The sequence below is a fragment of the Pelodiscus sinensis genome, chromosome 14, assembly GCF_049634645.1.
Source record: "Pelodiscus sinensis isolate JC-2024 chromosome 14, ASM4963464v1, whole genome shotgun sequence".
In the NCBI taxonomy this organism is placed as follows: Eukaryota; Metazoa; Chordata; order Testudines; family Trionychidae; genus Pelodiscus; species Pelodiscus sinensis.
This window is the reverse complement of record NC_134724.1, coordinates 20,832,751-20,859,341: the sequence shown is the minus strand read 5'-3', so window position 1 is coordinate 20,859,341 and position 26,591 is coordinate 20,832,751. Positions and strand designations below refer to the sequence as shown.

General features: G+C 41.4%; 2 protein-coding genes across 3 annotated transcripts in view; both read left to right on the top strand.

The window, feature by feature from the left end:
- TRPM7 (transient receptor potential cation channel subfamily M member 7) overlaps positions 1 to 11,067 on the top strand; it is a 116,085-nt gene extending 105,018 nt beyond the window's left edge. For both annotated transcript variants that reach the window (XM_075897155.1, XM_075897154.1), the window contains exons 36-39: positions 60 to 265; positions 3,723 to 3,774; positions 3,871 to 3,977; positions 9,586 to 11,067. In XM_075897155.1, the coding sequence (XP_075753270.1) occupies positions 60 to 265; positions 3,723 to 3,774; positions 3,871 to 3,977; positions 9,586 to 9,716 (496 nt within the window). In that variant the 3' untranslated portion in view covers positions 9,717 to 11,067. The remainder of the gene's footprint in view (positions 1 to 59; positions 266 to 3,722; positions 3,775 to 3,870; positions 3,978 to 9,585) is intronic.
- Positions 11,068 to 14,456: 3,389 nt separating this feature from the next.
- On the top strand, positions 14,457 to 19,234 carry LOC142818278 (migration and invasion enhancer 1-like). Its single transcript, XM_075896775.1, has 4 exons — positions 14,457 to 14,478; positions 16,021 to 16,107; positions 17,855 to 17,931; positions 18,979 to 19,234. Exons 1-4 carry the CDS (start codon positions 14,457 to 14,459, stop codon positions 19,060 to 19,062), a joined length of 270 nt encoding a protein of 89 aa, XP_075752890.1. The 3' UTR covers positions 19,063 to 19,234.
- Positions 19,235 to 26,591: the final 7,357 nt, after the last annotated feature.

Genomic DNA, 26,591 nt, shown 5'->3' with positions numbered 1-26,591 from the left:
TGTATACTTGCCTCCTCGTGTTGGTTTTGGTAATGTTCATTAAATGTGTTCTTTATAAGGTTTCTGGAAGTTTTCCTGTTATATTGTCACTCAGCTGGGCAGTGGTTTGCAGTTGAGGAGTGCATGACTGGAGAGTTTAGAAAATACAACAATAACAACGGTGATGAAATAATTCCAACTAACATGCTAGAAGAAGTCATGCTAGCATTCAGCCACTGGACTTATGAATATACAAGAGGGGAGTTGTTAGTCCTGGACTTGCAAGGTAATATATTTATCATCAACTGCACATATATGGTGCTGAGGTCTAAATTAGCTGTAACCACTCAAGAAAGAGATCTTGGAGTCATTGTGCATAGTTCTCTGAAAACAACCACTCAGTGTGCAGCAGGGTGGATTTGACTTAAATCATGATTTAAATCACTAGTCAGGAAGATATGATTTAATCATGGTTTTCTACATAAAAGTGCATTCTAGAAAGAGAATGGTATGGTAGATCTTAAATCAATGAAGGCTGTGCTCAGAAAGTCCTCAACATTTCTGGAATATCCTACTTGCCTGTCCCTCCCTTTTCACATTTATCTCCAGATTTCTTCTCCTTGTCCAGATGGATTCCACCTCCAAGTATCTTCTATTCATTTAACTTTTTGAAACTTTGCATTTTTAGAGAGAGGTACTCTCATGACTGTGTACACAAATTTGCAGACACACAATAGGGTTGAAGTCTGTTATATCTCACCTCAATGTTTATTTATTGAAAAACATTTTTGCTGTTAGGAAGCAAGTTATCTCTACACACACAAATCCACAGTTTGAGAACTGCAAAACTATAACATCCCTGATGGTATCTTCTGGACTGAGCCCCGTTGAGTAGATAGAAAGATTAACCTAAATAATCTGTACGTAAGCTTTTGTCCCTAATATATGAACTATTGGAACTCATTTACAAAACTTTTCTTAAACATTACATGAATATATTATCTCATACTATAAAATTTAGAATTTATAATCCCTATTTCATGATGAGATATCTTTGAGCTACAATGTATCTTAATTCAAAATCTTTAGAGAAGTTTTTTCCCACAAAAAGGATTGTATCAAAAATCTTGATTTAAATACAAAAATTTAATTTTTAATTTTTTTTTTAAAATTGATTTGTATCCACCCTGGTGTGTAGCGGCAATCAAAAAAGTGAACAGAATATTGGAACTAATTAAGAAAAGAACATATAATAAAGACATGGGGTCTCCCCCAGGATCAGGGTCTTTTCTGCATCTAGATGGGGGCTGGACAATGGGGCCTGCCCAGGATCAGGGCCGGAGACAAGACGCTGTGGCCAGATCGGGCCTGGGCCCAAATTGGGGCCTTGTTGGCCAGGCTTCATTTTAAATAAAGTAAAATATTATGTCCAACAAAAAGGTTTCAACATTGTCTTCATTTGTGGCAGAGGTGGGGAACCCACAGAAAAATCAGTTGGGGACCACACAAGTGAGAAGGGGGAGGGAGAGGAAGCACCTCCAAAAACCCTCAACCCTCACTGATGTGGTCCTTAACTGAAACACCTCACTCCCCTGGTGCTTCAGCCCCATAAGGGAGGAGGCAGGACTGAGGTTCAAGGCCTCAGGCCAGTTTAATTCTTTTGGGGTTCCAGGGTTACTGGATTTTGTGGGCCCCTTAGGCTATGGGGTGTGGCCAAAAAATGAGGGGTTCAGTGAGTGGGATAGGAATGGGGGTGCAGGATCTGGACAGGAGGTGGGATGCAGAAGGGGCTGAGAGTGCGAGGTCTGAGTGGGAGGGTGTCGGAGGTTGTCTGGCCAAGGTGGTAGGGGGAGGGTTGGGTTCAGGGTCTGGGCAGGAGGGGTTGGGGTGCACTTACTGGTCTTCAGGACCTGTGCCAGTCCCAGGCTTGGCCTCCTGCTGCTCCTATTAGCTAGATTCTGGTCAGTGGGAGCATAGGGGAAGCCTCCAGACGACACACTCGTGCACTGCTGTTTCCCCAGCCTGGGAGGGGGAGCGCTTCTTCCCCGTGCAGCGAGGCTTGGGGATTTTGCCCCCTTCCACCAGCAGGAAGCCAGTGCTGGTGCTCCAACTGTGTGGGGGAGAAGGAAGGCTGAGGCTGCAGTACCAGGCAAAGGGGGCCCAGGCCACTCAGATCAGTGCTGCCAGGCATCTCCTCACCTGCCTTGCAGAAGCGCCTGCTGTTGCTGCTGCAGCCCTGTGTGTGGCTGGGCAGGAGGGAGCCAGGCTGGATTTGAGTCTCGCTGGCGTGGCTCAGCGCTGGGCTCAGGATGCCTCACACCAGCCAAAGCAGCCCCTGGGCCGAGGAACAGGCTGCCCAAAAGGCCATGGCCACAGCTGAGTGAACAGACTTCTTGGGATGTGGAATCTGCTCGGGCTGGGCTGACAGGTGGCTTTGCTGTCTGTGAACAGTGTCCTGGCAGGGAGCCCATGTGAAAGTAGCGCCTGTGGACTCAGAGTGACATGATAGCGTCACTTTTGTCCCACAAGAATTTTTTTTATATATAGAGAAAATATCATATTGATGCTGTATAAAGCCATCCACCCTCTTCTTGAATATTTCATGCAGATGCGATCATCCCATGTCAAAAAAGATATATTGAGAAATGTTCAGATAAAAGCAATAAAAATGATTAGGAGTATGGAACAGATTCGGTATAAGGAGAGATTAATGAGACTGAGACTTTTCAGCTGGGAAATCAGAGGACTAAGGGGGAATATGATTGAGGTCTCTAAAATCAAGACTTGTGTAGAGAAAGTACTATTTACTCTTTCCCATAACACACAAACTAGAGATAGCCAAATGAAATTAATAGGCAACAGGTTTAAAAAAAAACAAAAGGAAGTACTTCTTCACGTAACACAGAGTCAACCTGTGGAACTCCTTGTCAAAGTACGTTGTGCAGTCTAAGACTATAACTTGGTTCAAAAAAGAACTAGAGACATTAATCAGCAGCTATTATCAGGTCCATCAATGGCTATTAGCAGGATGGACAGAGATGGTCCCTAGCACTTGTTAAGGTTGTGAATGGGCAATAGGGGATAGATCACCTGATGATTACTTGTTCTGCACAGTCCCTCTGACGCACTTGGCATTGGCCACTTTCTGAAGACTATATACCAGGCTAGATGGAACTTTAGTCTGACCCACTATGGCTGTTCTTATGTTTTTATTTTGAAATTGGGATTGGAGGAAGGTAACTTACATTCTCTTGACCTTATGAATTATTGTAAATAGTGTTCATAGAATTACATAATAATTTTGATCCACATTACTTGAATGACCAGTGTGCTTAATTACTATGTCATTAGAGTGCTATAAGAGAGATGGGGGCGGAGGGGGGGGGGAATTGAAATACTTATTTTCTTTCTTTAGGATATGCATAATAAAAAATATTAACATTTATGTGTTGGCATTTTCAGTCCATATCTGAAGTATCTTAATATCCTCAAGTATTCATCAAACATGGAAATACTCACAGTTAAGATGTAGGAATCTTACTCTTTCAGAGAAAATTCAAGTCAGCTTGCATGCTGTTCAGAATCCACTTAAGCTTTCAAAATCGGGGTCATCCCTTAAATTTTGACTTTCTATCTTGATGATAAATTGGGAAATCCTTATTGCTGATATTGAGGGATTCTGGTTTACAGTGTTAATCTACTCATATACTGTATCCAATTTAACTCTTCTCTTTTGTGTGAAGGTGTGGGTGAAAATTTGACAGATCCCTCTGTTATAAAAGCTGGAGAAAAAAGGTAAAATTAATGGGCTTTGTTACAAAAACATTAAATGGTATTTAATCTTTGACTTGGACAAAAGCATGCCAAGCTTATGTACACTTTATTTTCAAGGTCATATGATATGGTGTTTGGTCCAGCCAACCTAGGAGAAGATGCAATCAAAAACTTCAGAGCTAAGCATCACTGTAATTCTTGCTGCAGGAAACTTAAGCTTCCTGGTAGGTGTTTCTATTTTACCCTTACTGTTCATTAAATTCTGTGTTATTGTCACAAACTGAAAATGAAAATAATTAAAGAATATAAGAAATAGTAATGTTAATTCTAGCATTTCCTAACTTGAATCTGCACCATAGTAACATTTTAAAATAAGTTTTAAAAAAAACCTAAAAAACCACATTCTTCAAACATGTATCACTCCAGGATTCCCAGTGAAGATTTGAATATACCTCATGAGCACAAGTGTGATATTTTTGCTTATGGGTCCTAGAAATCCATTTACCATAGAAAAATGTAGAATTTGGAATTTTTACAGAGACTTGTTTTTTACATTTTGTGAAAAAATAAAAATATATTAACTGTTAACTAAATTTTATTGAAAGTACCGGTGTTGTTTATTTAGTGTGTGTAACTTCCTCTTCTTGTGGTTGATTTTTTTTAATATACTTTAAATGTACATAGCTAAGCATATTCCAATCAACTGTTTCCAATATATAGAGATTATTCAATGGTGTATACAGATTCATGTTTTAATGAATCTCAGATTTCACTTCATCTTCTAAAAGTGACTAATTAAAGTTAGAAAAAGATGCCAAAAATTTTTTTTTTAAAGAAACACCTCTTGACAACTGTGTCACTGTGTTTGGCAAGTACAAATTTTATGTTGATGATATCCTGTTTTGTACTGTATGCAGCAAGAGTGTATTTTACATTTGAAGGTAGACAGTTGTAGAACAGATGGAAAGCACTAAAGATAAGTGGAATGAAAACACAGGTTTGAAACAGCATGTCCATAAGCAACAGTAAAGAAATTGTGCTGTGACTGGATCATTGTATTAATTTTATTTTAATAATTGGCACTCAACAAGCTTTAAACTGTTTTAAAACTGTAAATCTACTAGAGAGTTTGTCTGTTTGTTTTTAAAAAGTCCTCCTAAATGGTAAGAACTAGGACCACCAAATTTGGTATGCAGCTTCCTCTTATCATAACTTAAAGCAAGGTCAGGCTTTGGTTGTGCCAGGACAATAAGATGTGCCTGGAATTGGATTGTTTGTCATAAAATACAAAGGGAGGGCTCTGCTAGACAGTTATACTGTATGGCAGCAAGGGGCCAGAGATGGGGACCAGGACAGCTATAACCTCATTGTTGTCAGGGCTGGAGAAAGGGACAGCTATCTTATATTTCAGAGAGTTTTTTGTGTGTGTGTCTGCCCTCTAGATGGGGGCATTCACCCCTCCTTCGGCCGTGCCCACTGCAGCTGCAGCAGCTATGAACAGCTTCTCACTTCCCAAGCTGCTGCGGTGAGAGAGGGCTGGGGTCTCCTTTCTCCCTGGGGCAGCCTGCACGCTGAACCCTTTATCCCCAGACCCACCCCAGAGTAATGATTTAAATCAATAAGAACAAAAGTTATGTGAGTTAAGGACCCAAGCAATGCTGGGCAAATCTTCTAGTATAATGATAAACCCTTTTGTGTTCAACTGATAGCTGTACATATGATGGCTGGGGAAACTCAAGTTCCATTTTGATCAAGGAAAAACATGGATTTTAATTTTTATTTTTTTTAAAACTATAGAATTTGAGAACTAGGATCCTTGGTTATAAAATCTTATCTTCACATTGCACATATGAGGATCAGTCCAAAAATGAGAGAATAAGATTGCAAGAAAATTTCTTCTGCACTCCCTCCTTTTTCCCCCCACTGCAGTGAGGTGAGGCACTTTGTGCCAATCACCACACTGCATGGTAGTCCAAACTCTGAATTCAAATCCTCCCCATCCTTAAATGGACTGATCCCTGTAAAGGATTGGCACAACCAAAGCTGCTTCTATCTAGGAGGGATCCATATCCTGGATAAGTGCTTTATGGGCAAGTTCTTCTCTGCCAGCACCCACAAGAAAGCCAGCATGTGCAGCCACTCATAAAGGGGACCTCAGTTTATATCATGAGTCCAAACATAAGGTCCAAGACTGCAGCTCCTGAAGGAAGGAGTTGTGACATCACTCCTCAAAACACAAAGCCTCTAGGCAGCTGAGCAGAACCAGAGACCCATTACTGACTGAGCTGAGCAAGAAACTTTATAGAAGAATCTACATGACCCCTACAGGGGTTGCCAGTACCAAAAAGGTAGATCAATATTAACTCCTCCATGGGAAGATATTTTGCTCTTCACCATCACTAGGACTGTGTCTATACTGCAAGCCTCTTCCACAAGAGGAAATGCAAATAAAGAGCTCATTTGCATAGGTCGTGCACTCATTTGCATGGCCTCTTCGGGTCCCTTTTGTGCAAGAGGTTTTTGCGCTAAAGGGAGCCATCTACATGGCTCTTTTTTGCGCAAAAACCTCTTGCGCTAAAGGGATCTGAAGAGGAAATGCAAATGAGAGCTCCATTTGCATTTCCTCTTGAGGAAGAGGCATGCAGTATAGACGCAGCCTAACATACTGCTTCTTGCCAGCAGAGAGTATCAATGTGGGAGTGTCACTGGGTGGACCAGTCTCAACCAGATTAGTATCCATATGGCATGCTATTGTGGAAGAAAGCAACGACACTACTGTCACCATTTTGAACTTATTGGAGACCATTCTCCCTTGTTAACATTCAGCTTCACTGGTAAGACCACTTGCACTGAAACCAGATGTGAGCATGCAGGAATAGGAGTCCACAGAGCACAATTCTAGTCTCTTCCCAAGGAATCCTACTTATCATTTGGCAAGGCAGTAACACCAGCACCTGTTCCAGCAGTACACAAATTTAAAATCTTCTAGGACGTCCTGTCCCAAATTGCAAAGACCCTAGACATGAAAACTGTATTTATTCAGCAAAAGTCTCATAAGTTCTTTGATGATCTAAGCATGACACAAGTCAGAATCAATCCCCCTAAAAATGAAAGGACTGTAGGACTATCCAAAGGAATAAGGCAGACAGGTCCTGACCACTCTTCCTCCTGCCCCCAAACATAAAAAATAACTGGTGCTGCAGAAAGATCAAATCCTCCCTAAATGCAGGGCTTTTGATTTGTCTTTGCAGCACAAGAGAAATTGAAGTCCACTTAAGGCAGTCTTAAGAATAAGGACTCTAACATTTAAACTTGTGTTAGTGAAACTTATATTTATCATTCTCATTGCTGCTTTGTGTGGTCAACTACCTAGCACTATTTTGTAAGTATAGTTACCTCATATGGGAAAGCATCACTCTTTCTTTCAAAAATCCTGCAGGATGGCAGGGATGAAATGAAAGATATTATCAAAGAGGGGCACTGCATCACTGCAGTCAACCATGGATGCTTTTGATATGGCCACAAAATCAAAGGCTCTGGCCATCATTGAGAAAAATCTCATGGCTTCAGGCATACCATGCAAAGTACAGGCCACAATAGAGGATCTGCCTTTCAAGGGAATGGAGCTCTTCAGCCAAAAAGTAGATGGAAGTGCTCCTTTCCCTCAAGGACACAAGAGGCTATATTAAGATCCCTGGAAATTTACATAGATTTGTACAGGAAGCCTTACAAATATTGATTCCTGGAAGGAAGCAGATGTCCTTTTATTCCTCAGGCTTAGCTGCAGATATTTTGGCTATCGGAACTGCCATGCCATATTCCAACTGCTAGCACAATCAACAAATGCGCATTAAACATGTTCACTCTAGTCTATGCTGTATAGTTTTAACTTACTACTCCCTATCTGTTCTCCTTCTTCAACCCTTCTTAGGGATGCTATTCTTGAGAAACTATTACAAATAGAAATTACCTTACTCTAGAATCTGAAAACCATAGTAGTACTGTGGGATTACATGGGTAAAATGCTTTCACTTCCCATGATTCTGTATCCCAAAGAAGAAAGGGGTGGTTCTCCTGTCTAGCTGAAGAGACTGAGCAAGTATAGCTATTTCTTCAGATTCAGGATGTCAGTGCTTGCCTCTGTCCTTCCGTATCTGAAGTCCCAAGATTGGCTTGTGACTCTCAACTGTGGGGGAGTGGCATTATACGTGAAAGAAAATGTAGAATCAAATGACACAAAAATCTTAAATGAACCAAAATGTTCCATAGAATCTCTATGGGTAGAAACTCCATGCTCTAATAAGACTATAGCAATAGGGATATATTACTGACAACCTGACCAGGATTGTGATAGCGACTGTCACATGCTATGGGAGATTAGAGAGGCTATAAAAATAAAAAACTCAATAGTGGGGGATTTTAATTACTCCCATATTGACTGGGTACACCTCATATCAGGACAGTCCTAAGTGTAGCGCAAGATCTGCTCTAATAGGTAAATATAACTGGACCGCTTGGAAATAGTACCATAATGTAATAAAATTCAACATCCCTGTGGTAGGAAAAAGACCACAGCAGCCCAACACTCTGGCATTAAATTTCAGAAAGGGGGGGTCTGTCTAACCTCCTCACTTTTGTGTAAACAGAAATTAAAAGATATGGTGCCAAAAGTAAAATCTCTGCAAGCTACATGGAAACTTTTCAAAGACACTATAATAGAGGCCCAACTTAAATGTATGCCCCAAATTAAAAAACATAGTAAGAGAATCAAAAAAAAAGTGTTTAGCAACCAAGTAAAAGAAGCAGAGAGAGATTAAAAAAAGACATCTTTTAAAAAGTGGAAGTTAAATCCTAGTGAGGAAAATAGGAGCATAAACTCTGTCAAATTAAGTGTAAAAATACAAGTAATAGTAAAATGTTTATTAAGTAGAAGCAGGAAGCCCGCTAAACAACCAATGGGCCACTGGACGATTGAAATGCTAAAGGAGCACTCAAAGACTATAAGGATTTTATTACAGTCCCCAAAATAATAACAACGACAGATGTTGGCAAAAGATGCCCTCCAACCTTTTCCAGATTTCTGCCGTGTTTGAGGTCTGCTGTGATGTTTTCAGCCTTGGTGTGATTGCTCTCTGTGGGCAAAATTTTGTTGCCAAAACAAAATTTTCTTTCAAGAGAAGCTGTTTTTTCTCTAGGGTGGTATCACATGGTCCCAAACTTGGGTTACTAACAGAACCCCATCAGAGCACGAAGCATAGCAAATATCAGAGCAATCCAAGCTTTTTTTTCCCCCGAAAGAGAGCACCCAGTCAGTCTGAATGCTGTCTTTGAAAAAAGCACAATTTGCATTACATAGCGCCTTTTTTCGAAAGATCACTTTCGAAAAAAGGTTATTCCTCGTGAAATGAGGTTTTCCATGGTTGCAAAAACTGCTGTGTTCTTTTGATTTACTTTCGAAAGAACGCAGCAGCAGTCTAGATACGGGAAGTTTTTCGAAAAAACCCTGTAGTCTAGACACACCCAGAGTCAAGCTAGAAACAGAAAAAGTGCTCTTAACCTTAATGATGGCTAGTGCTCTGCTATAATATAATGGGTTCCAAAGAGAAACAAAGTGAAAGGTTCTGAAAAATGACTTTAATACTGTGTTTGCTTAATATAGCCTAAGTAATTAATCCAATTTTAAACTCCCTTTTTTACATTGATGATGTGGCGGGAGACTTTTTAAGCACATGCATCTTTAAATGTGTTTTAAAGATGTAATGGCCCTTTGATTTTACCAATCCAAGAAATTTTAACATTCATTTTGTTTTTCTTTTCTTTTGTCAATTATAGATCTGAAGAGAAATGACTATACTCCTGACAAAATTATATTTCCTCAGGATGATTCTCCAGAATTGACAATTCAACCTGGAAGCTGTACCAAAGAATCAGAATCAACTAGTTCTATTCGTTTAATGCTGTAATCCCATGAGCAAACATTGGCTTTACCCAAACTTGACACAATGTCACTAAGTTATAGATTATCTGTCTTCCACTAAAATTAGAAGAAAAGAGAGATCAAAACAAAGAACCAAGTGTTAAGTGGAATTTTAATGTCTGGTCCATAATCGAATGACCTAACATGTGGTAACCATCTACAGAGAAGAGCTGGCAGCTGATTATTTTAAAGATTGAATATTTATGGAATGTTTTTAAAGGGTCTTTTTTAGGAGAAGGTTCTTTTTAGTTTTGCTTTCGTCCATTGGAGGTTTGTTTAATCCTCTAAATCTGTGGTAGTGCAATAGGTTTTTGACTAAAAGGATTTTGTTTTTGTTTTTTGTTTTAAGGCAAAGTGTCTGTTTGGCAGCTGGTTTACTGTCAGCCAGCTAGAGAGATGGGAGACCGCATCTGTGATTGTCAGAGGTTTCCCTGGGCATTGTCCGAAGTGTCCCATCTCATTAGATGCAATGTATTGTTCTGGCCTTTCGAAGGGAACGGATCCAAAGGATCTGTGTGTTATGGTGCCAGTATGCTGAGGCTGAAGGCAGAAATGGATCTATTCCAATAAGGAGTTTGTCTCCTGAATCAGGATTCAGCTTCATAGGTGTGTTTTTATGGAATAGAGCCTTAATTGTGAAATAAAATTTCCTGTTTTTATACATTTCAGTTTTATCAAGTCACTGTCGATAGTAAATAATACCAGGATTGACTGGTATAATTACATTATATAGTAGAGAAGAGTATGTACTGGTCCAAACAAGAAGTTGCCTTGTTTTAAAAAGAAAAAGTTGGAAGTGCTTTTTCTTGTAATGACTGCTTCTGAAGTTATGCCTTCCAAAAATCTCATAAAACAGAATATAAAAGCAGAATGTACACATGAACTTTTAATGTATTTAAAATGTATAGAAACATCTTTAATGTTATGTTATTTGTGGTACTTATTTAAAAAGAGACTAGGTTTGGATTAGCATTATGTAAAGTTCGGGAGATTGCAATGCAACTTTATGCCAATAAAATGTAATTTAATTGTCCTAATCTTGTTGAGTATTCAACAAGAAAAAACTTGTCCAACTGAAGTTTCATGCTGCGATTTTTATTTTGTTTGTTACATAGGTACTAATTTGTAATTTTTAATTGAAGGGCAGTATAAAGCTCTATAAATTTTTTTTATTCAGTAGTGTATCTTATAGATACAGACCTAAGGCACGAACACAATAGCTGTTTAAATCGTGTTTTATGTTGACTGGGGAAAGGTAAAGTGTATTAAAGATATAATACTGTATACATTTTGTATATCATTAAATCTTTAAATCTGAAATAAATTTATTCTTTAGACTTCTGCTGTCCTTATCTGAAATGGATGTCTTAAGTTTTCTTTGGGTGAATATGAATTTTATTCAAGATCATAGAAATTGCCATATTAGATCAGGCTAGTGATCCATCTATTAGGGGTAGCCTTCTTAAAAGGTGGCTAATATCAGAGGAAAGTGTAAAAACTCCCCTATTGGACAATTATGCAATAACATAAATGAATAAACATGAATATAAAATTTTTGAGCTACTTAAATTGTTTATTTAGAAATGAGAGCACATTATTTAATTTGAGTTAAATGAATATAAAATTATGGGGTAGCTTGAGTAGTAAAGTGTGGTTACATTCCTGTCTTATTGCTGGAAGACATGAGGTTTTTTTATATGTAAATCCAGTCCTTCAACTTTAATTCCTGTATCATTATATTTTTAGCTAAATAAAACAAACATTTAATAAACCAGATAAGAATGTTTTCAGAGTTCAGTGGGAATATCTACCACAGGAAATTCTTCAGGGATACAATCAAGGACTGGAAGGACATATACTAGAAGCAAGATTATATAAAAATAATCAGTTACTACAGGAAAAAATGTAATAGAACGTTGGGTGAGTGAGGGTAGGTGTATCTGTATATACAGGGCTCAACAAACCGCAGCGAAATCCATTCACCAGCCCCGCACCGCACATGCCAGACCTGCACTGCGCATGTGCGCACCACCAGTGAACGGGGTGACCAGCTGAAATCATCTCACCACGGGCAAGTAGGTAAACTGATTTGTTGAGCCCTGCAAATATATATATCTATACACATTCACAAAATTTGTGAGCTAAGAGAGTTAGACACAAACATTTGTCAACGTGGAAGTTTTATTCTTGCCATCTTAACTAGTGTGTTGCCTGTGAATTTATTTTTTAAAACCCATTTTTGAACCCTGGAAGTGTGACAGTAGACAGCCACTACAATATGGAGCAGAGAAAGCATTAGGACTGGGAATCCTGCAGAGCTTGCAAATCATGTGCAGGACTTGGAATTCCATGCAGGAGTTTGAGTATTTAGCTGTGGATGAATTAACCCTTTCTACCATTGCCAACTTGAAGACGAATTTGTGCCATAAGTAGGGCCCTACCAAATTCATGGTCTATTTTGGTCAATTTCACAGATGTATGACATGTATGATTTTTAAAATCCTTATTTCAGCTATTTAAATATGAAATTTCATTGTGTTGTAAATGAAGGGGTCCTGACCCAAAAAGGGGTTGTAGGGGGTAAGGGGTGTCACAGGGTTACGGCAGGGGAGGTTGCAGTACTGCTAGACTTATGTCTGCACTGTTGCACTAAGATTTACAGGTTTTAGTACCAGATAAAAAAGAAAAATAATTCCAGAAGAAAATCTCAATTTCAGAAATAGTCCTTTTGGTGCTAATTCTCCTTAAAAGCACCCACAACAAGAAGTGCAACTGTTTGCCAAGCTGTTTGAGAGGTGGTAAAAAAAAAAACAGGACTTTATCAAAAGTCTTTAATTTTTAAAACTCTTACATGCCAAATGTATTGTCCCACTATCCTCACATTTTCTAACATAATTTTCCCAGTTGGAACATGCATAATATTCCATGCTAATTGGTTTGGTTTTGGCTAAATGTAAAGGGGGCAGGGATCAAGATCATAATTTAGGGAAATGATTAAGTTTAAATGAGAGTGTATAAAGATTGCTCCTAAGTATTTTCAACATCCTTTCCCTATCCCAGAAAACAGATTCACAATTCACCCTAGTTGGTGCCTTTGCCTCAGGTTTCAGACCACTGCTTTAAACTGTCCACTTCATACTTTAAAATATGTAGGAGCAATAGACACAATACCAAAAGTGCATATTTCCAACTAATTTCTACATTTCTGGAAACTAAAAATTAATATATTCCAATAATTCAAGAAAACTGTACTGTACCCTATGAAAACGAATTGCAATTAATTGATTTTGGTGTGTTCTGAAACAATTTTTAAAAGTTATGCATTCTTATATTTAAACTTTTCCTTTTCCTTTATTATGAAAATATGGAATCATGAATTGATCATACTTGAAAGGAGTATTTGTTGTTGACTTTACATAATTAAATATTTTCCACAGAGTACATTCTTTAACACATTCAGCTAGGTTATCCAATATTTTTCCCTTTTTATTAACCCCCACCCCCCCCCAAAACCAGTCTAATTGACTCATCTGCATAACATGTGATCATAAAATGACTCGACATTTTCTTGGTTGTTGATTCAACTTCCTCTAAGATTACTTCCTCAATCAATCACTTCCATCCAGAACTTTTTAATGTTCTTAATGTGTTTCATTTTAAATTAACAATCAGCTAAATGCAACAGACTGTATTAAAGACTTTCCCCTTGCAGTATTTAGGTGCTGATGTATGTCAGAGCTAAACAATCTAACTGCACTGTCACAAAAGTACATAAAAGGTGAGTCCACTGAGAGGGCTGGTTCCCTAGCTACCAATGAGCAACCATGTGACCTGGAAGAGGAGCGGCACTTGTTTTTCAGCCTGTGACTGCACTTCACAACTACCCAGTTTTTCTGGTTGCTTCTAAATCAGTGCCACACAATTTATAACCGCAAGAGGAAAGGGGATTTTTAACAGAAAGCATGGGCGTAACAGTGCATGTTGAATACTGGTAAGAGATTAATTTGATTTTTAAAATGTATTGTTCGAATGACACTTCTGAAAAGGCTTCTTGATATTATGCAACTATTTCTATAATGAATGCACCTTTTTATGAATTATTTGTGGGGAGGGGACAGTCTGTTTCAGCATAGAGGTGGACTTGTCGCACCCATGTTCTACAGTCTACCTAGAGGTTATTAATTTACATCTGGCCCTTAGTCTGGAGTCTATAAAAATGGGGTTAAACTTATAGCATTAATTTGTATGTTGGCACTATGCATTTTAGGATCTCCGATTAGTATCAGACAATGAGGATTTTAATCTATCAATATACAAAAAAAGGTTTGTTATCCAGCACCTTTCCAACTGGAAAGCTATTAAACCAGCATTTTGGATCTTCAGGAGGGTCCAGTTGGCATGGGACCACCTGGCTCTACGTAGTGCCCCAGAAACAGACACATGCCCCTGCTGCTCCTAGGCAGAGGAGTGGCCACAACGGCTCCATGCACTGCCTGTCCCTGAGTGCTGGCTCTGTAGTTTGCTATTGGCTGAGAACTGCACCTCTGCCTAGGAGAAGGGACATATTGCTGCTTCCAAGGACCTGTCTGAGGTTAGCATTGCTCAGATCTGGCATTTCAAAACTCCTCATGTGCCCCAATCATCTGCCTTGAGCAGCCTCCCACATCCAAACTTCATCCTTCTTAAACGGGACTTTTTTATTCACCAGCACCCCCATTTCCTCAACATGCTGGATAATAAAGGTTATGGTATATTAATTATATGCAGCAGATCATTGAGAAGAATGTAAAACAGACTTCTTCTAGTTTGTACAAGGAACAAAATATTTGAAAGCTTTTAATTTGCAGTAATTTTCATTATCATTAATTTCTGCTTCCCCTCCTATGCCTTGTTTTTAGGGCTGCCATGAGTCATTGTGCGATTACATTGTTATTCACACTGTAATTGACTTTATAAACAAGGGCTATACATTTTTCGTGGCATGCGGAAGCTGAATAAAACATGTCACTTTGTGCATATCTTCAGAATTGCACTATAATGTTGCATCCTTGGTTGATCTAAATTTAGAAGTCAGGAAATTCTGAGTTTAAAGCCCACTCTGCCCCTTACTCCCAAATCACTTCAACTTTTTCTTTCCCTCAGTTTCCCTGTTTGTACAGTACTCACTTATTTCAACAGGAGTGCTCTGAGGATAAATTAGAGTTGGTAGAGAAAACATTTGTTAACAGATTTGTTAATGCTTATTATATTTAAGGTGCATCCTAAATGGTTTTAAAAAAAAACACCTTGCCTTTTTCCTTTTTCTTCCCTCTGCCCATTTTGTATATTGTCCTTGTTCTTGTCTATCTCCTGTTAATCCTGCCTATGTAACTCTTTTCTTGCATGCTTTGGGAGAACCTCTTGAACTTCAGAAAAGGACTTCTCTAAATTAGTGTGCATTTTGTGTGGCACTTACACAGTAATCCTAACCAGTATAGTTTTGGGCTCTCCTGGAATTCTGCCTAAGAAATTGTAGTAGGAGCAACAGCATTTCTATATTCATCTCTTTGCCTGTTAGGTTAGAATCACAAAAATTTTAGAAAACGGAATCCAGGAATGACTCTTGAATTGGAGTAGGCAATCAGAAACCCCCTTAATCTGGGCACTACAAAAGAAGGCTAACGTGCAAATTCGAAAAGACCAGTTTGGAAACATATCTAAGAGATCCTTCCTTTACAAAGCAATCTGTTTCCAAGAAACCTGGTCAATGTGTTAAAATACAAATTCATAGTGAAGAAAATAATTTACACCCACACTTTCTAAAACTGAAATAAAATCCTATGGGAGGTGAACTTATAGGCAGTTTTAAGAGGTATCTGAGGCTGTATTAGTTTGTAAATTAGCACACAATAACAATATTGGAAAAATAAAAGAACCTTCAGTTACAGATTACAAGATAAATTTACAAGTTTGCAATCACTTGTGCACGTTTACAAAATTGTGTCCCTGATAAGCATTAGAAATCCCCAGATCAGTTTAATGGCACAGCAGCATTGCTGATCCTAGTGTGTGACTGGCCCTAGATACATCCTCATCGTAAGAAAAGCCTTGGGTGACATTCTGGCCCCGTTGAAATTCATTCAAGTTTTGCCACGGTCTTCAATTGGGTCACGTTTTCACTTCATACATTTACGCTAGAAATTCCAATATAACTATATATACTTAATCCATAATTGCCACCCTAAAGCTAATTAGCAATTTATACATGCTAAATCTTTTTTTGTCTCTTTGATTTTATAGCTCAGGATGAGGGTATGCAGCCCGTTATCAGGAGCTTGCCAAGAAAATCAAGGAGCAAGTTCCTGATGCGGAGATCTCTGACGAAGTGGGCAGGAAAGGTAAGGAATAGCTGTAATATATGGGTTTTCTTAATACTAATTGCTACTAAACTTTGTGGAAAATGCATAAGCATGATCGCCAATTAGAATTTGTTATACTGTAAATTAAGGAAGTCTTGATCTTGTCCTTTGCTGATGCAGCATTATGGCATAAACATCATTAGCGTGTTAACACATAAGAGATGCTAAAGATAATGTTGAAAAAGTATTAGTTGTATAAAAGATGGGGGCCAACCCAGTGTTCAGATCAGGGGTGGGCATAAAGGCCTCTGTAGGCTGGATTTAGCCCACCAAGCAAGTTGATCCGCCCCACAGAAGCCCTGCTGCTCCCCTAGGGTTACCAGGTGGCTTAAAAAAAATACTGGACACACTTGATCTCAGATGGGTGGGAGAGTGGGGCTGGGCGGGAGGATGTGGGGAGCGGGGGACTGGCTGGCGGGAAGCAGGGCTGGCAGGGGGGAAGGGGTCGGGGGCAGTGGGGCTGGCTGGGGGAGATTGGGGAGGGGAGGGTGAGAGAACTGGCTGGCGGGAGGCAGGGCTGGTCGGGGGCAGTGGGGCTGATTGGGGGTGGGGGGGCTGGGGGGAAAGACGGGCTGACCGGAAGCGGGGCTGGATGGGAGAAGGTCGGGGGGAGTGCGATGGGCCAGGGAGTGGGGGGAGAGAATCGTCTGACGGGGAGCGGGACTGACCCAGGCGCATACGGATCCCGGGGCTCTGCCTGTCCCACGCACGTTCCCGGTGAAGCCTGAGCGAGTCCATCCCCGGGGATTCCCTCCCACTCCCTTCCGCTCACCCTCGTGTAGTTGCATACTGCCTGGCTGGTAGACACACTCACGCAGCATGAGCGTGTCTACCAGCCAGGTAGTATGCAACTACGTACTGATACTCCTAATAATAATAAAACTTACCTAATTAGAAAATACCAGACATTTTATGTGTCCGGTATTTTCTTAATTTTTTTCCCGGACAGAACCCTCAAATACCGGACTATCTGGTTCAAAACCGTACACCTGGCAACCCTATGCACCCACCCCCAGGCCAATCAGGACCTGAGGGTGGGGGGAAGCATGCAAAGTCTCCTCCTGCCCTGCCCCCAGCGTGTAGGGAGTGTGCAGCTCCTCTAAGCACCGTGTGTTCCTTGAAAGATGGAGGCAGGGTGGGAGGAGACTTTGCGCTCCCCCCATCCCCAGGCCAATCAGGGCTTGGGCTGGGGGGAGGGGCTCAGCACTTGGTCAACCACTAGCTGCTGCAAACCTGGCAGTTGATTCTAAGCACAGTGCTCCCTTGCAGGCCGGGGGCAGGGAGCGAGAGACTTGCCCTGATTGACTTGGGAGCAGCATGCAAAGTCTCCTTCCACTGCCAGGGACACAGGTACCTAGAGGAAACCGCCAGCTGTTCAGAACAGCTAGCGGTTCTCTCTGGGGTGGCAAAGACTTTGCGCTCTTCCCCACCCCAAGATCAATCAGGATCTGGGTGGGGAAGCATGAAGTATCCTGGCCCTGCCCCTTCTGCCTGAGGTCCCACCCCTTCCAAGATGGCCCAGGGCCACTTCAGAGATTTCTGAAGTAGCCCCCAGTCAAAAATTATTGCCCACTCCTGGTTCAGATTCACATGCAAAAGCTGAATTTCCCCAATACTTTGGGCAGGGTGGTAGAGTTTCAATTGAGGTAGACCATTATTAATTAGAAAAGGGCCCGATAAATATTGATAAATATTAGAGTATCACCTGAAAGTCTCTCTCTTGCAGGAAGCTTTGAAGTCAAGATCAATGGCAAGCTGGTATTTTCTAAGATCGAAACTTCTGGCTTTCCTTTTGCAGAAGACGTAAGTTCTAAATGTTGCTGTTTGTCTGAGAACATAGTACACAGTCAGCAAACATGTCTGCGCATCACCACACAGCAGGGCAGCAGCTTCACTGACCCACTGCCAAAAAAAAAAAAAGTCACAGATAAAGGGGGACAGCCTCAACTGAGGGTAGAAGCTAGAAGGTTTAGTCATATTCCTGCATGGTTATCAGTCCCCTTTAATGAATGGCAGCTCACGCTCTGTAGCACTGTTTCCATTGGTAAATTCCAGGGCTTTTGCTAAGTATTGGAGTCCATCCATAAAAGATGTTACCAGGCAGAAGCGGGACTTTTCCTGTTCCACTCTCCTGCTGCAGCTGAGTGGCCAATCTCCTTAAATCAGATGTTACAGGCTGCTTTCTCCTTCCCATGGGCAGAGTTCCCTCCTTCCTCAGGCAGCGTTTGGTAGCTGCTACTTTAGCTTCCACTATAGCCTGTGCAAAGCCTCCTTTTCAGTGTCAGTTACACCAGGGGCTTATCTCACTGTCATTCCCACCCCTACAAGTAGCATTCAGTTGAGCAGCTAGCTCCCCTTGTCCTCGGCCAACCCCAATAGGTAACTACTTCTAATATGCGCGCATCACAAAACACTCTGTACACCTTAGTCCTAGGCTAAAGAGAAAAGAATGTTTAAGGCGACATTTAAAAAATAGACCTGCTACTTAGCACTTCATGCATTAAGCTGCCAAACTTGTGACACTGAGCCATTACAGTCAGGAGAAAGGAAAGCAGATGAGGACAGCTAAGCCCAATGGCAGGTGTGTCCTTGTAGGCAGGTGGAATAGATAGTAATGGCAGGGAAAAGGGGATGGAAGCCAGATGAAGAGCAATGTTTTATATTTTTGAACAATTCACAGATCTTAATTCCAAAGGAAATACAGTAATTTGAGCAGAGTGTAGTCTAATTTATTGGACTCAGAGCAGTTCATTGACCCCTCCCTGCCTGACAACTTGGGGCCTGTACGCCCCATCACTAAAACTATAGCAGCTTGGATTCTGATGTATTACTATCTTGGTTTGGTTTTAGATTGTGGAAGCAGTCAAAAAAACGAAGGATGGAGGAAGTTGTGAGAAAATCATCAGGAACAAAAAAATTTGCACCCTTCTGTAGAAGGAACCACAGAATTTAATGGCACCTGCATTCCAAGTGGGAACAGATTCTTTTAATGATTGTTTTTGTCAAAAAGATGATAAAATCAGGAAAAAAAACAAGAAACTGTTCTCTGGGGTGCAGTGTTCAAGTGTCTTACTGAACTACAATAAAGTGAAATAATTTAAAATTCTTTGCAATTTAATTTCCACCTTAATGTTTGTGTACCTCAATTTCTGCTTGAATTCCAATATTATGTATCCTATTCCTATGCTGTGTACTGTAGTTTTATTTTAGTGGACTTAATTTGCAAGTTGACCAAGAGGATAATCACAGGTATGGGAGAAACAGACCAACTGAAGTGTGGCTGTCACTAAGGGGGGATGGCTCCACCATAAAATCTCTGAACAGAGACACTCCAAGTCTGAGCTCAACTTAAATCGTAACACTACAGGCAATTAGGGTGTGAGAGCAGTCAGGCGTGTTGCAAGTTGGCTATCTAATGAACCCTGCACTATAGTATGTTTGCATAGAAAGGAATAAGTTCTAAGAGCTATTATGCAACAGATTTTTCCATTTACAGATAAGGGAAGGTTTTTTTAAAATCTCTCTTCCTGAAGTGAAAGTCCAATGCTGTTAGTTTTACAAGTTCATACATCATTAGTCCTAAATGAAATGTCTCATTTCCAAAAGCTGAGCCAGCAGATGGGACATTAAGTTTGAAAAGCCAATTCGGGACTCAGAAGTGTTAAATTATTCACAGCAGGGTCACCAGATACTGTGAACAACTGGATAACTGCATAATTTAGTCAAACTTAATTGTAAAGAAAACTTACCCAATTCTTCTGATTCATTTACAACTGGCAGCAGAACAATTCAGAGTATTTATATAGCGCATAACTCCAAAGAATAGATTTTCTAGGAATACTTAGTAAGAAATCCACAAAATGTAGTTAAAAACAGCCATCTGTTCATGCATTGGCTATGTAGACTATCACATTACAGCAGGCCTACTCATCTTTGGAAGCCCCGGGGGCCACAATGATACAGCACATGCCGAGGGCCGCAACTAAAGTATGGTTGCATATACATGCAAATATATGCAAATAGCTTTTCACACTGACTGGCATGAATACAAAGATTAAGCCTTAAGCCACGGCAGACCCAAACGTGGCCAGTGTGAGCCAGTCAGCACCTCTCGGACTCTGCCCACAAGGCTAAGCAGCCAGAACTACCCGCAATGCCCCAGCTCTCCCAGCACCTCCTCTGTGGGGACTAGAAATGCAGACACAAAGTACCCGTCTGTTCCAGGCAGCCCATCCACTTGTGTCTTTCAAAGCTCACCTTGGCAAGGCATCTCCCAGGCGTTGTGGAGCATGTTCCCAGTGGAGGCCATGTTCAAAGGATCCCATCTGTGGGCCACGAGGTGAGCCCCGCGTAAACCCAAACCGCACTGCAGGCTGCAAAGAAATGGGCTGCAGGCCGCATGCGGCCCATGGGCCACGTGTTGAGTAGCCCTGCATTACAACAAGCTGAACCAGAATTCTGTGGCAAGGCTTCTGGATTCTGTAGCTTTCTGGTGTGGCAGACTCAAAATTATGCAGCAGCTTCAGATAAATGTTTAAAGTAGTTGAATGTGAAAAATAGAGTAGGATCATTAGCTCCTTCATCCTGATATTGAATTCAATTTAGTTCTATGCTTTTCCCTGCCCTTCTCATATCATGCAGATTTGTATCCTGAAAATTCAGATTTGTATCATGTAAGCCAGAGGGAACAAGCTGTATATTTTGGCAACTGGGAAGGGACATGTTGGGTCTTTTGAAGAGGCAGTTTGAAATTGTGTAATAAGCGTATTAGATGGATGTTCTTGTGAAGATGAAGGCTGATTAGCAGTGAGTTGTGTTCATATGTAAATTGTCAGCATTGCATTAAACCATTAAGATGAATGAGGAATTTCACACCTCTTGGCGCTATTGCTTCCAACTACTTGCAAGCTTAGGACAGCATTTGCCTCAGCGATACTTTATTTTTTTCAGTAGTTTCTTCACAACTTTGAGGGCTGCAACTTCATTGTAGTAGAACCTTACATTCTGAAGCACAGGACTGGCTGAGACTGTGGCAAATAGTGCAGTTACAAAATCCTAGAAAAGATGGGGCTCTGTATATAACTTAAGGGAAAGCCTGCCCTCTTTTACGATAGACATTAGAAGTGTTCTGTATTTTACCAGACAAATAAGTAAAGGACACAGAAATGAACAAATGAGTTCTATTAATCTAGTTTCAGGAGGGACACAGAAATGAACATACGAGTTCTATTAATCTAGTTTCAGGAGGGACACAGAAATGAACATACGAGTTCTATTAATCTAGTTTCAGGAGGGACACAGAAATGAACATACGAGTTCTATTAATCTAGTTTCAGGAGCAGCAGCAATGAATACTGCCACAGACGTTTGCAATCGAAGTTCCTGGATGAGCACTGGCTGGCCAGGGCATTATATTCCCTCTCTGTTAGAAAGTTGCCCAGCTCAGATAATTGCAGAGTACATATATCCTCCCTTTTTGCTTATCCTGTGCAAACCATATACTAACATGAAATTTTTTATTGAGGCATTCTGGATTCAGGAATCTTACAAGGTTGCTCTTCCATAAATGGCTGCTCTTGAGTTGTCTAGCAGTAAGGCATTGAGTCATCTGATGCATCGTTCCTCCGGTTCCCCAGCACAATTGCTTTTTAGTCTTGTACTATTGAATTGGCACTTCAGGGGCATTGGTAAATGTGTGCTGAAAAAGTCTAATATTTTTGCAGTGTGCTGTGACATTCATATGGGACTGATTGGTGCGTTTGCTTAAAGATATAGAAATCGTTGGGTGATGAAGCAGGAAATGTAACTTGACACCACCATCGGTCTGACTTTCAAAATAAAATCCAGTCTTGTGAAATTCAGGAAACCTGCTCTAGTGTGTAGAAATCAAAATAGAATTTTTTGTAACAAAGAACAAGCTTGCATAAACGGCTGCTTGAAACTGCACTCAGACTTCTCCCTACAAAGGAAGGTTTTAGGCTGTTAAAGGGTTTAGGCTGTTAAACATTAAATCTTGAAACTTGAAAACCGTATCTGTAAATTAACTTAACGAATCAACTTTATGGTATATTCTCTGCCTTCAAACTAATCTCACAACCAATTGCAATATTGTTTTACCAATCCAAGATAGGGCATCATTTTTCATGTGCTGTTTTGACATAAGGGCCTAGTACATTTTTTCAAATTTCAAAATAATTATTTTCAGGTCAGATAATTAGGGATATCTTCCATTGCTGCTTTTGTGTTTAAAATGAAACTAAAATAACAGCAACAACAAAAACGTAGCAGCACTCTGAAGGGGACTACGATTTTGGGGGTGGGGTGGGTGAATAGGCCCACTGTTAGGGTTGGTTTTCAAATTCGTTACAGTTTCTGTATGAACAGCTACATAACCCAGTAAAGTGATAACTTTCATGTCATTCTTTGTGGTGGACAGGGCTGGATTAAGGGGGGGGGGAGGGCTAGCCGGGCAGCTGCCTGGGGCACCAACCTATGGGGGGCACCTAATGGCAGCTGTAAGGGGCGCAGTGCACCCAGGGTCGGGGACTGCGCGGTACCCCTTAGAGCTGCAATCAGGCGTCGCATGCCCAATTGAAGCTGTAAGGTGCACAGCGTGCCTGAGGGGAGGGGCCGTGCATGCGCCTGGGAGTGGAGTCGCACATGTCTTATGCACCCACTGCCTGGGGAGCAGGAATGGCTCGAGCTGGCCCTGGTGGTGGATGCTTGTGCAGTTTGATCCCATAATACAACTTCCAATAAAATGAGTCAGATGGAAGGTTTGCTACGTACAGGAATATTATGCTGTTGGAATTCAGTTGTCAGAACTTTTCCTTGACTTCTTTCATCAAATCTGACATCCCATTCTGAGTATCTCTTAGGCTCAAATCTGGCCCTACCTGCCCACAGCTGAGAAGTGACTCTTCTCATAACTTTATTTATCTTCTACTCGGTAACTTCTCTTTCTTCTTAGCGGCCTAGTAGAGTTTTCTTGGGTTGTCCAGAATGACGGGTCACCTTGTTGCCCTTCTGCCTAAACAAATGAGAGATTTGTTGTGGCTAGATTGGGTTGTCAGCTCCTTTACACTCTAGCATTTTAGCTAGCCCAGCAAACACCTCAGGACTCAGCCAGGCCTTGCCTTGTCTTGCCTTGCAGGGAGCTCTTAGTGCACCTACTTTCTGAACCTCTGGAAGAGCCCTCCTCTGCTGTATCCAGCCCCTGTCACTGGCTACCCACAGAAATACCAAGTCTGCTGTCTCCAGAGAAGCTGCTGACTCGGCAGATGATGCCCACCTAATTTTAGTATAACAGTGCTGCAAGGAATTTATAATAAATAGGGATGTTTGTCAGCCGACGGTCAGGGCAGTGTGTGTGTGTGTGTGTGTCACCCAAGTCTTTAACTGCTAAGATATGAGGTCTCGTCGCAGCGGGCCGCCAGAAGGCTGAAGGGAGCCCCGAAAGTTTAACGTCTGTGTCTTTACTGCTAGGACTGGGGTCCTTTCGCAGAGGGTAGCCAACAGGCCAACAGACGCCCCTGTTTATAGGAAGAGCTTGCTACTCCTCAGATTTTAGCTGCTAGAACACAAAGTTCCTTCGCAGCGGGCAGCCTAGGGAAGGCTGAGAAGTGCCCTAGCGGACCTGTCACCTGGGAGTGACACAGTTCTAAACACCCAAGCTCTTCCTATACCTGTCCCTATGACCGGCTGAAGTTCTTTTAAATTGTGCTTGGTTCTGTTACAGCAACTGAAGGAGTCAGGTTAAAGCTTAAACAGTTACAGGTTTATTAAAGAAGCTTATAAATCATATGGTTACAATGGCTATTGCTCTATTTCTTAAATGTTAGCAAAAATAAATCTTAAAAATGGTTATAAAGATAGAAAATAGAAATAATGGTACCAAGTGACAGCTTAATCTTTAAAGAGCTCTAACACTGTGTGTGTGTGTGTGTGTGTGTGTGTGTGTGTGTGTGTGTGTGTGTGTATGTATATGTATATGTATATATATATGTATATATATATTTAAACAAAGGACCACATCCAGGTACAATTTTTACCCCCTTCTGTGCCTCTCGACTCCAGCATGTCAGGCCATGGTCGGTCCTTCAATTCCTCGGAAAGACGAATACGAGGTGGGCGTCCTTTCTGGAACCTCGGGAGGTCAAACACGAAACCTGACCAGCAGATAGGTGGTAGATTAACGCTCAGAGTAAGTGTGCTGCTGAACCTATCTTTATACCCCTGGGGGCCCGTATTCTCTCTCTTATCTTAAGAGGCCAAATTGTACTGATCCATTTTGTGGCGCTAGTTCTTACAAGCAAGTTTCAAGTTAATTTACACTTGTAAGAGAGGAAGATAGCTAAAGTAGGAGTGCCGGATGTTCTTGCTGGGTGGGAGATTCCTCCCCCCCGCGGACGGCTGTGTGTTCGTATCAATATGAGTTAAGTCAAGGGCACTTCTGTGCAGCCTCTTGGTCAGCGATTAGTTTGACCACCCTCTTATCTCTGCTTACAGTTGTCCATGGTCACTCAGCCAGCATATCTAAACCTCCTGCTCCAAGGTTTTCAAAGATCATGTTGTTTTTCCACTGCTCTGTGTGCCCTGCATGCTTTCAAGCAGACAAAGATGGATGTTAAAATGGGAGTTCATGTCTGGCTACAATGTTAGAGATCAATTTAATAATAGTAGTTACACGATTATTTGATGGTTCCCAGGGATGGGGCTGGCAGCTGGTGTGCTCCCAACCCCAATCCCAGGGAGCCCACCGCCACCTGCTGCTGCTGCTGCTGCTGCCTCTGTATCAGTTGTAGTGGAGCACATGCCTCTGAGGCCAGCTCCCTATGGGCACCAGCTCCTGTATATCCCCCCACCCCTTAACTGCCTCTGACACACAGGCAGCAAGGGAGGGGGAGTGCATGTAGTTGTTTGGATTAACCAATAAGCCCAGATTTATAGGTTAATGGTTTAAATGACTAGGCGCTAACGTCCCTAATAATAAAAAGTGTATTAATAAAGACTGAGATTTAAGTGATGCTAAACAGAGGTAATAGAAACAAAAACTGGTAACAAATCAAACACAAAAAAACATGTTTCTGAAAGTCTACATGTGGCCTTACGAGGCTTCAGCCTTTATCTGAAGAAGTTTTCTCACCTCTACAGTCTTTTTCAGCAGCACTAATCCACGGAGCTGGGGATCCATCGTTCATAGATGCAAATAGTGCTGACCTCTCTGTTCCTTAAGTTATTTCCTTTAGTTAATTCCCCAAAAATCTTCATCTCAAGAGTCCGGATGACCTGCTGTCTTATTTCAGAGGCTGGGCCAGCTAGACTCTGCTCTCAGGCTCGGAGGGTAACCAAGAAGACACAAATTGCTTAATGCAAATAAATGCAAGGTTTATTAGATATTACAGGTGATATAAAAAGAAAAGGCAAGAGAAGGCTGACAACATCCCTTTGGCTTGCTGGGGACTCCAACTCAGCAAAGGATGGGCTCCTGGGCCAGGTCGGAAAGGCACCTCTGTACAGTTCCAGGTCCTTCGGGCAGTCCGGTGTCTTACTTCAGAGTCTGGCTGGTCCAGCCTCTGAAGTAAGACACCTGCTGGTATCCAGACACTGAAATCTTCTGGTAAGCACCCACACACAAAACATGATGATATAATTGATTGCCAGTCACCAGATTTTACTTGATACTACACAACGGCTACGTCTACACTGGCCCCTTTTCCGGAAGGGGCATGTAAATTTCACGAGTCGTCGTAGGGAAATCCGCGGGGGATTTAAATATCCCCCGCGGCATTTAAATAAAAATGTCCGCCGCTTTTTTCCGGCTTTTAAAAAAGCCGGAAAAGAGCGTCTAGACTGGCCCCGATCCTCCGGAAAAAGCGCCCTTTTCCGGAGGCTCTTATTCCTACTTTGAAGTAAAAGGGGCCAGTGTAGACGTAGCCAACAGGTTTACAGAGAAATATGATGACAGTAGTGGGTGAGGTGATTGTCAGCCCTGATTGATAGGCATTAATATGGGGACATTGCAGGGTTGCCCTTCATCAGGGAGCCAGGGGAAAGTGCACAGTTTGCTGCATTCCTCACTCTGGGGAGCACAGGGTGCAGAGGAACCTAGAATTGCCTCAGCTGGGGGACATGCAGACCGCCCTTGACTGTGTCTGCTGGAGCTGCAGTGGCCATGAACACTGAACCAAGACAAGCCAGATCAACAGGATGAGCATGGAATAGGATTGCTTCTCATTAAACTTCATAGAAAACTAAATAAAACGGAGAATTTTGGAGTAGTGCTCTGTTTTGGCACAGCTAAATCAATGCTTAAGGTTGGAAAACTAGAAGAAAATGTAACTGGAAGCCAAATTGACTAGTCCTTTTTTTTGCTAGAACATAGCGAATGGTAAGAGTTTAAAATATACACTTAAGGAAAAAAATATACTTGATGGAATTCTCATTTTAAAAAATGACTAAAA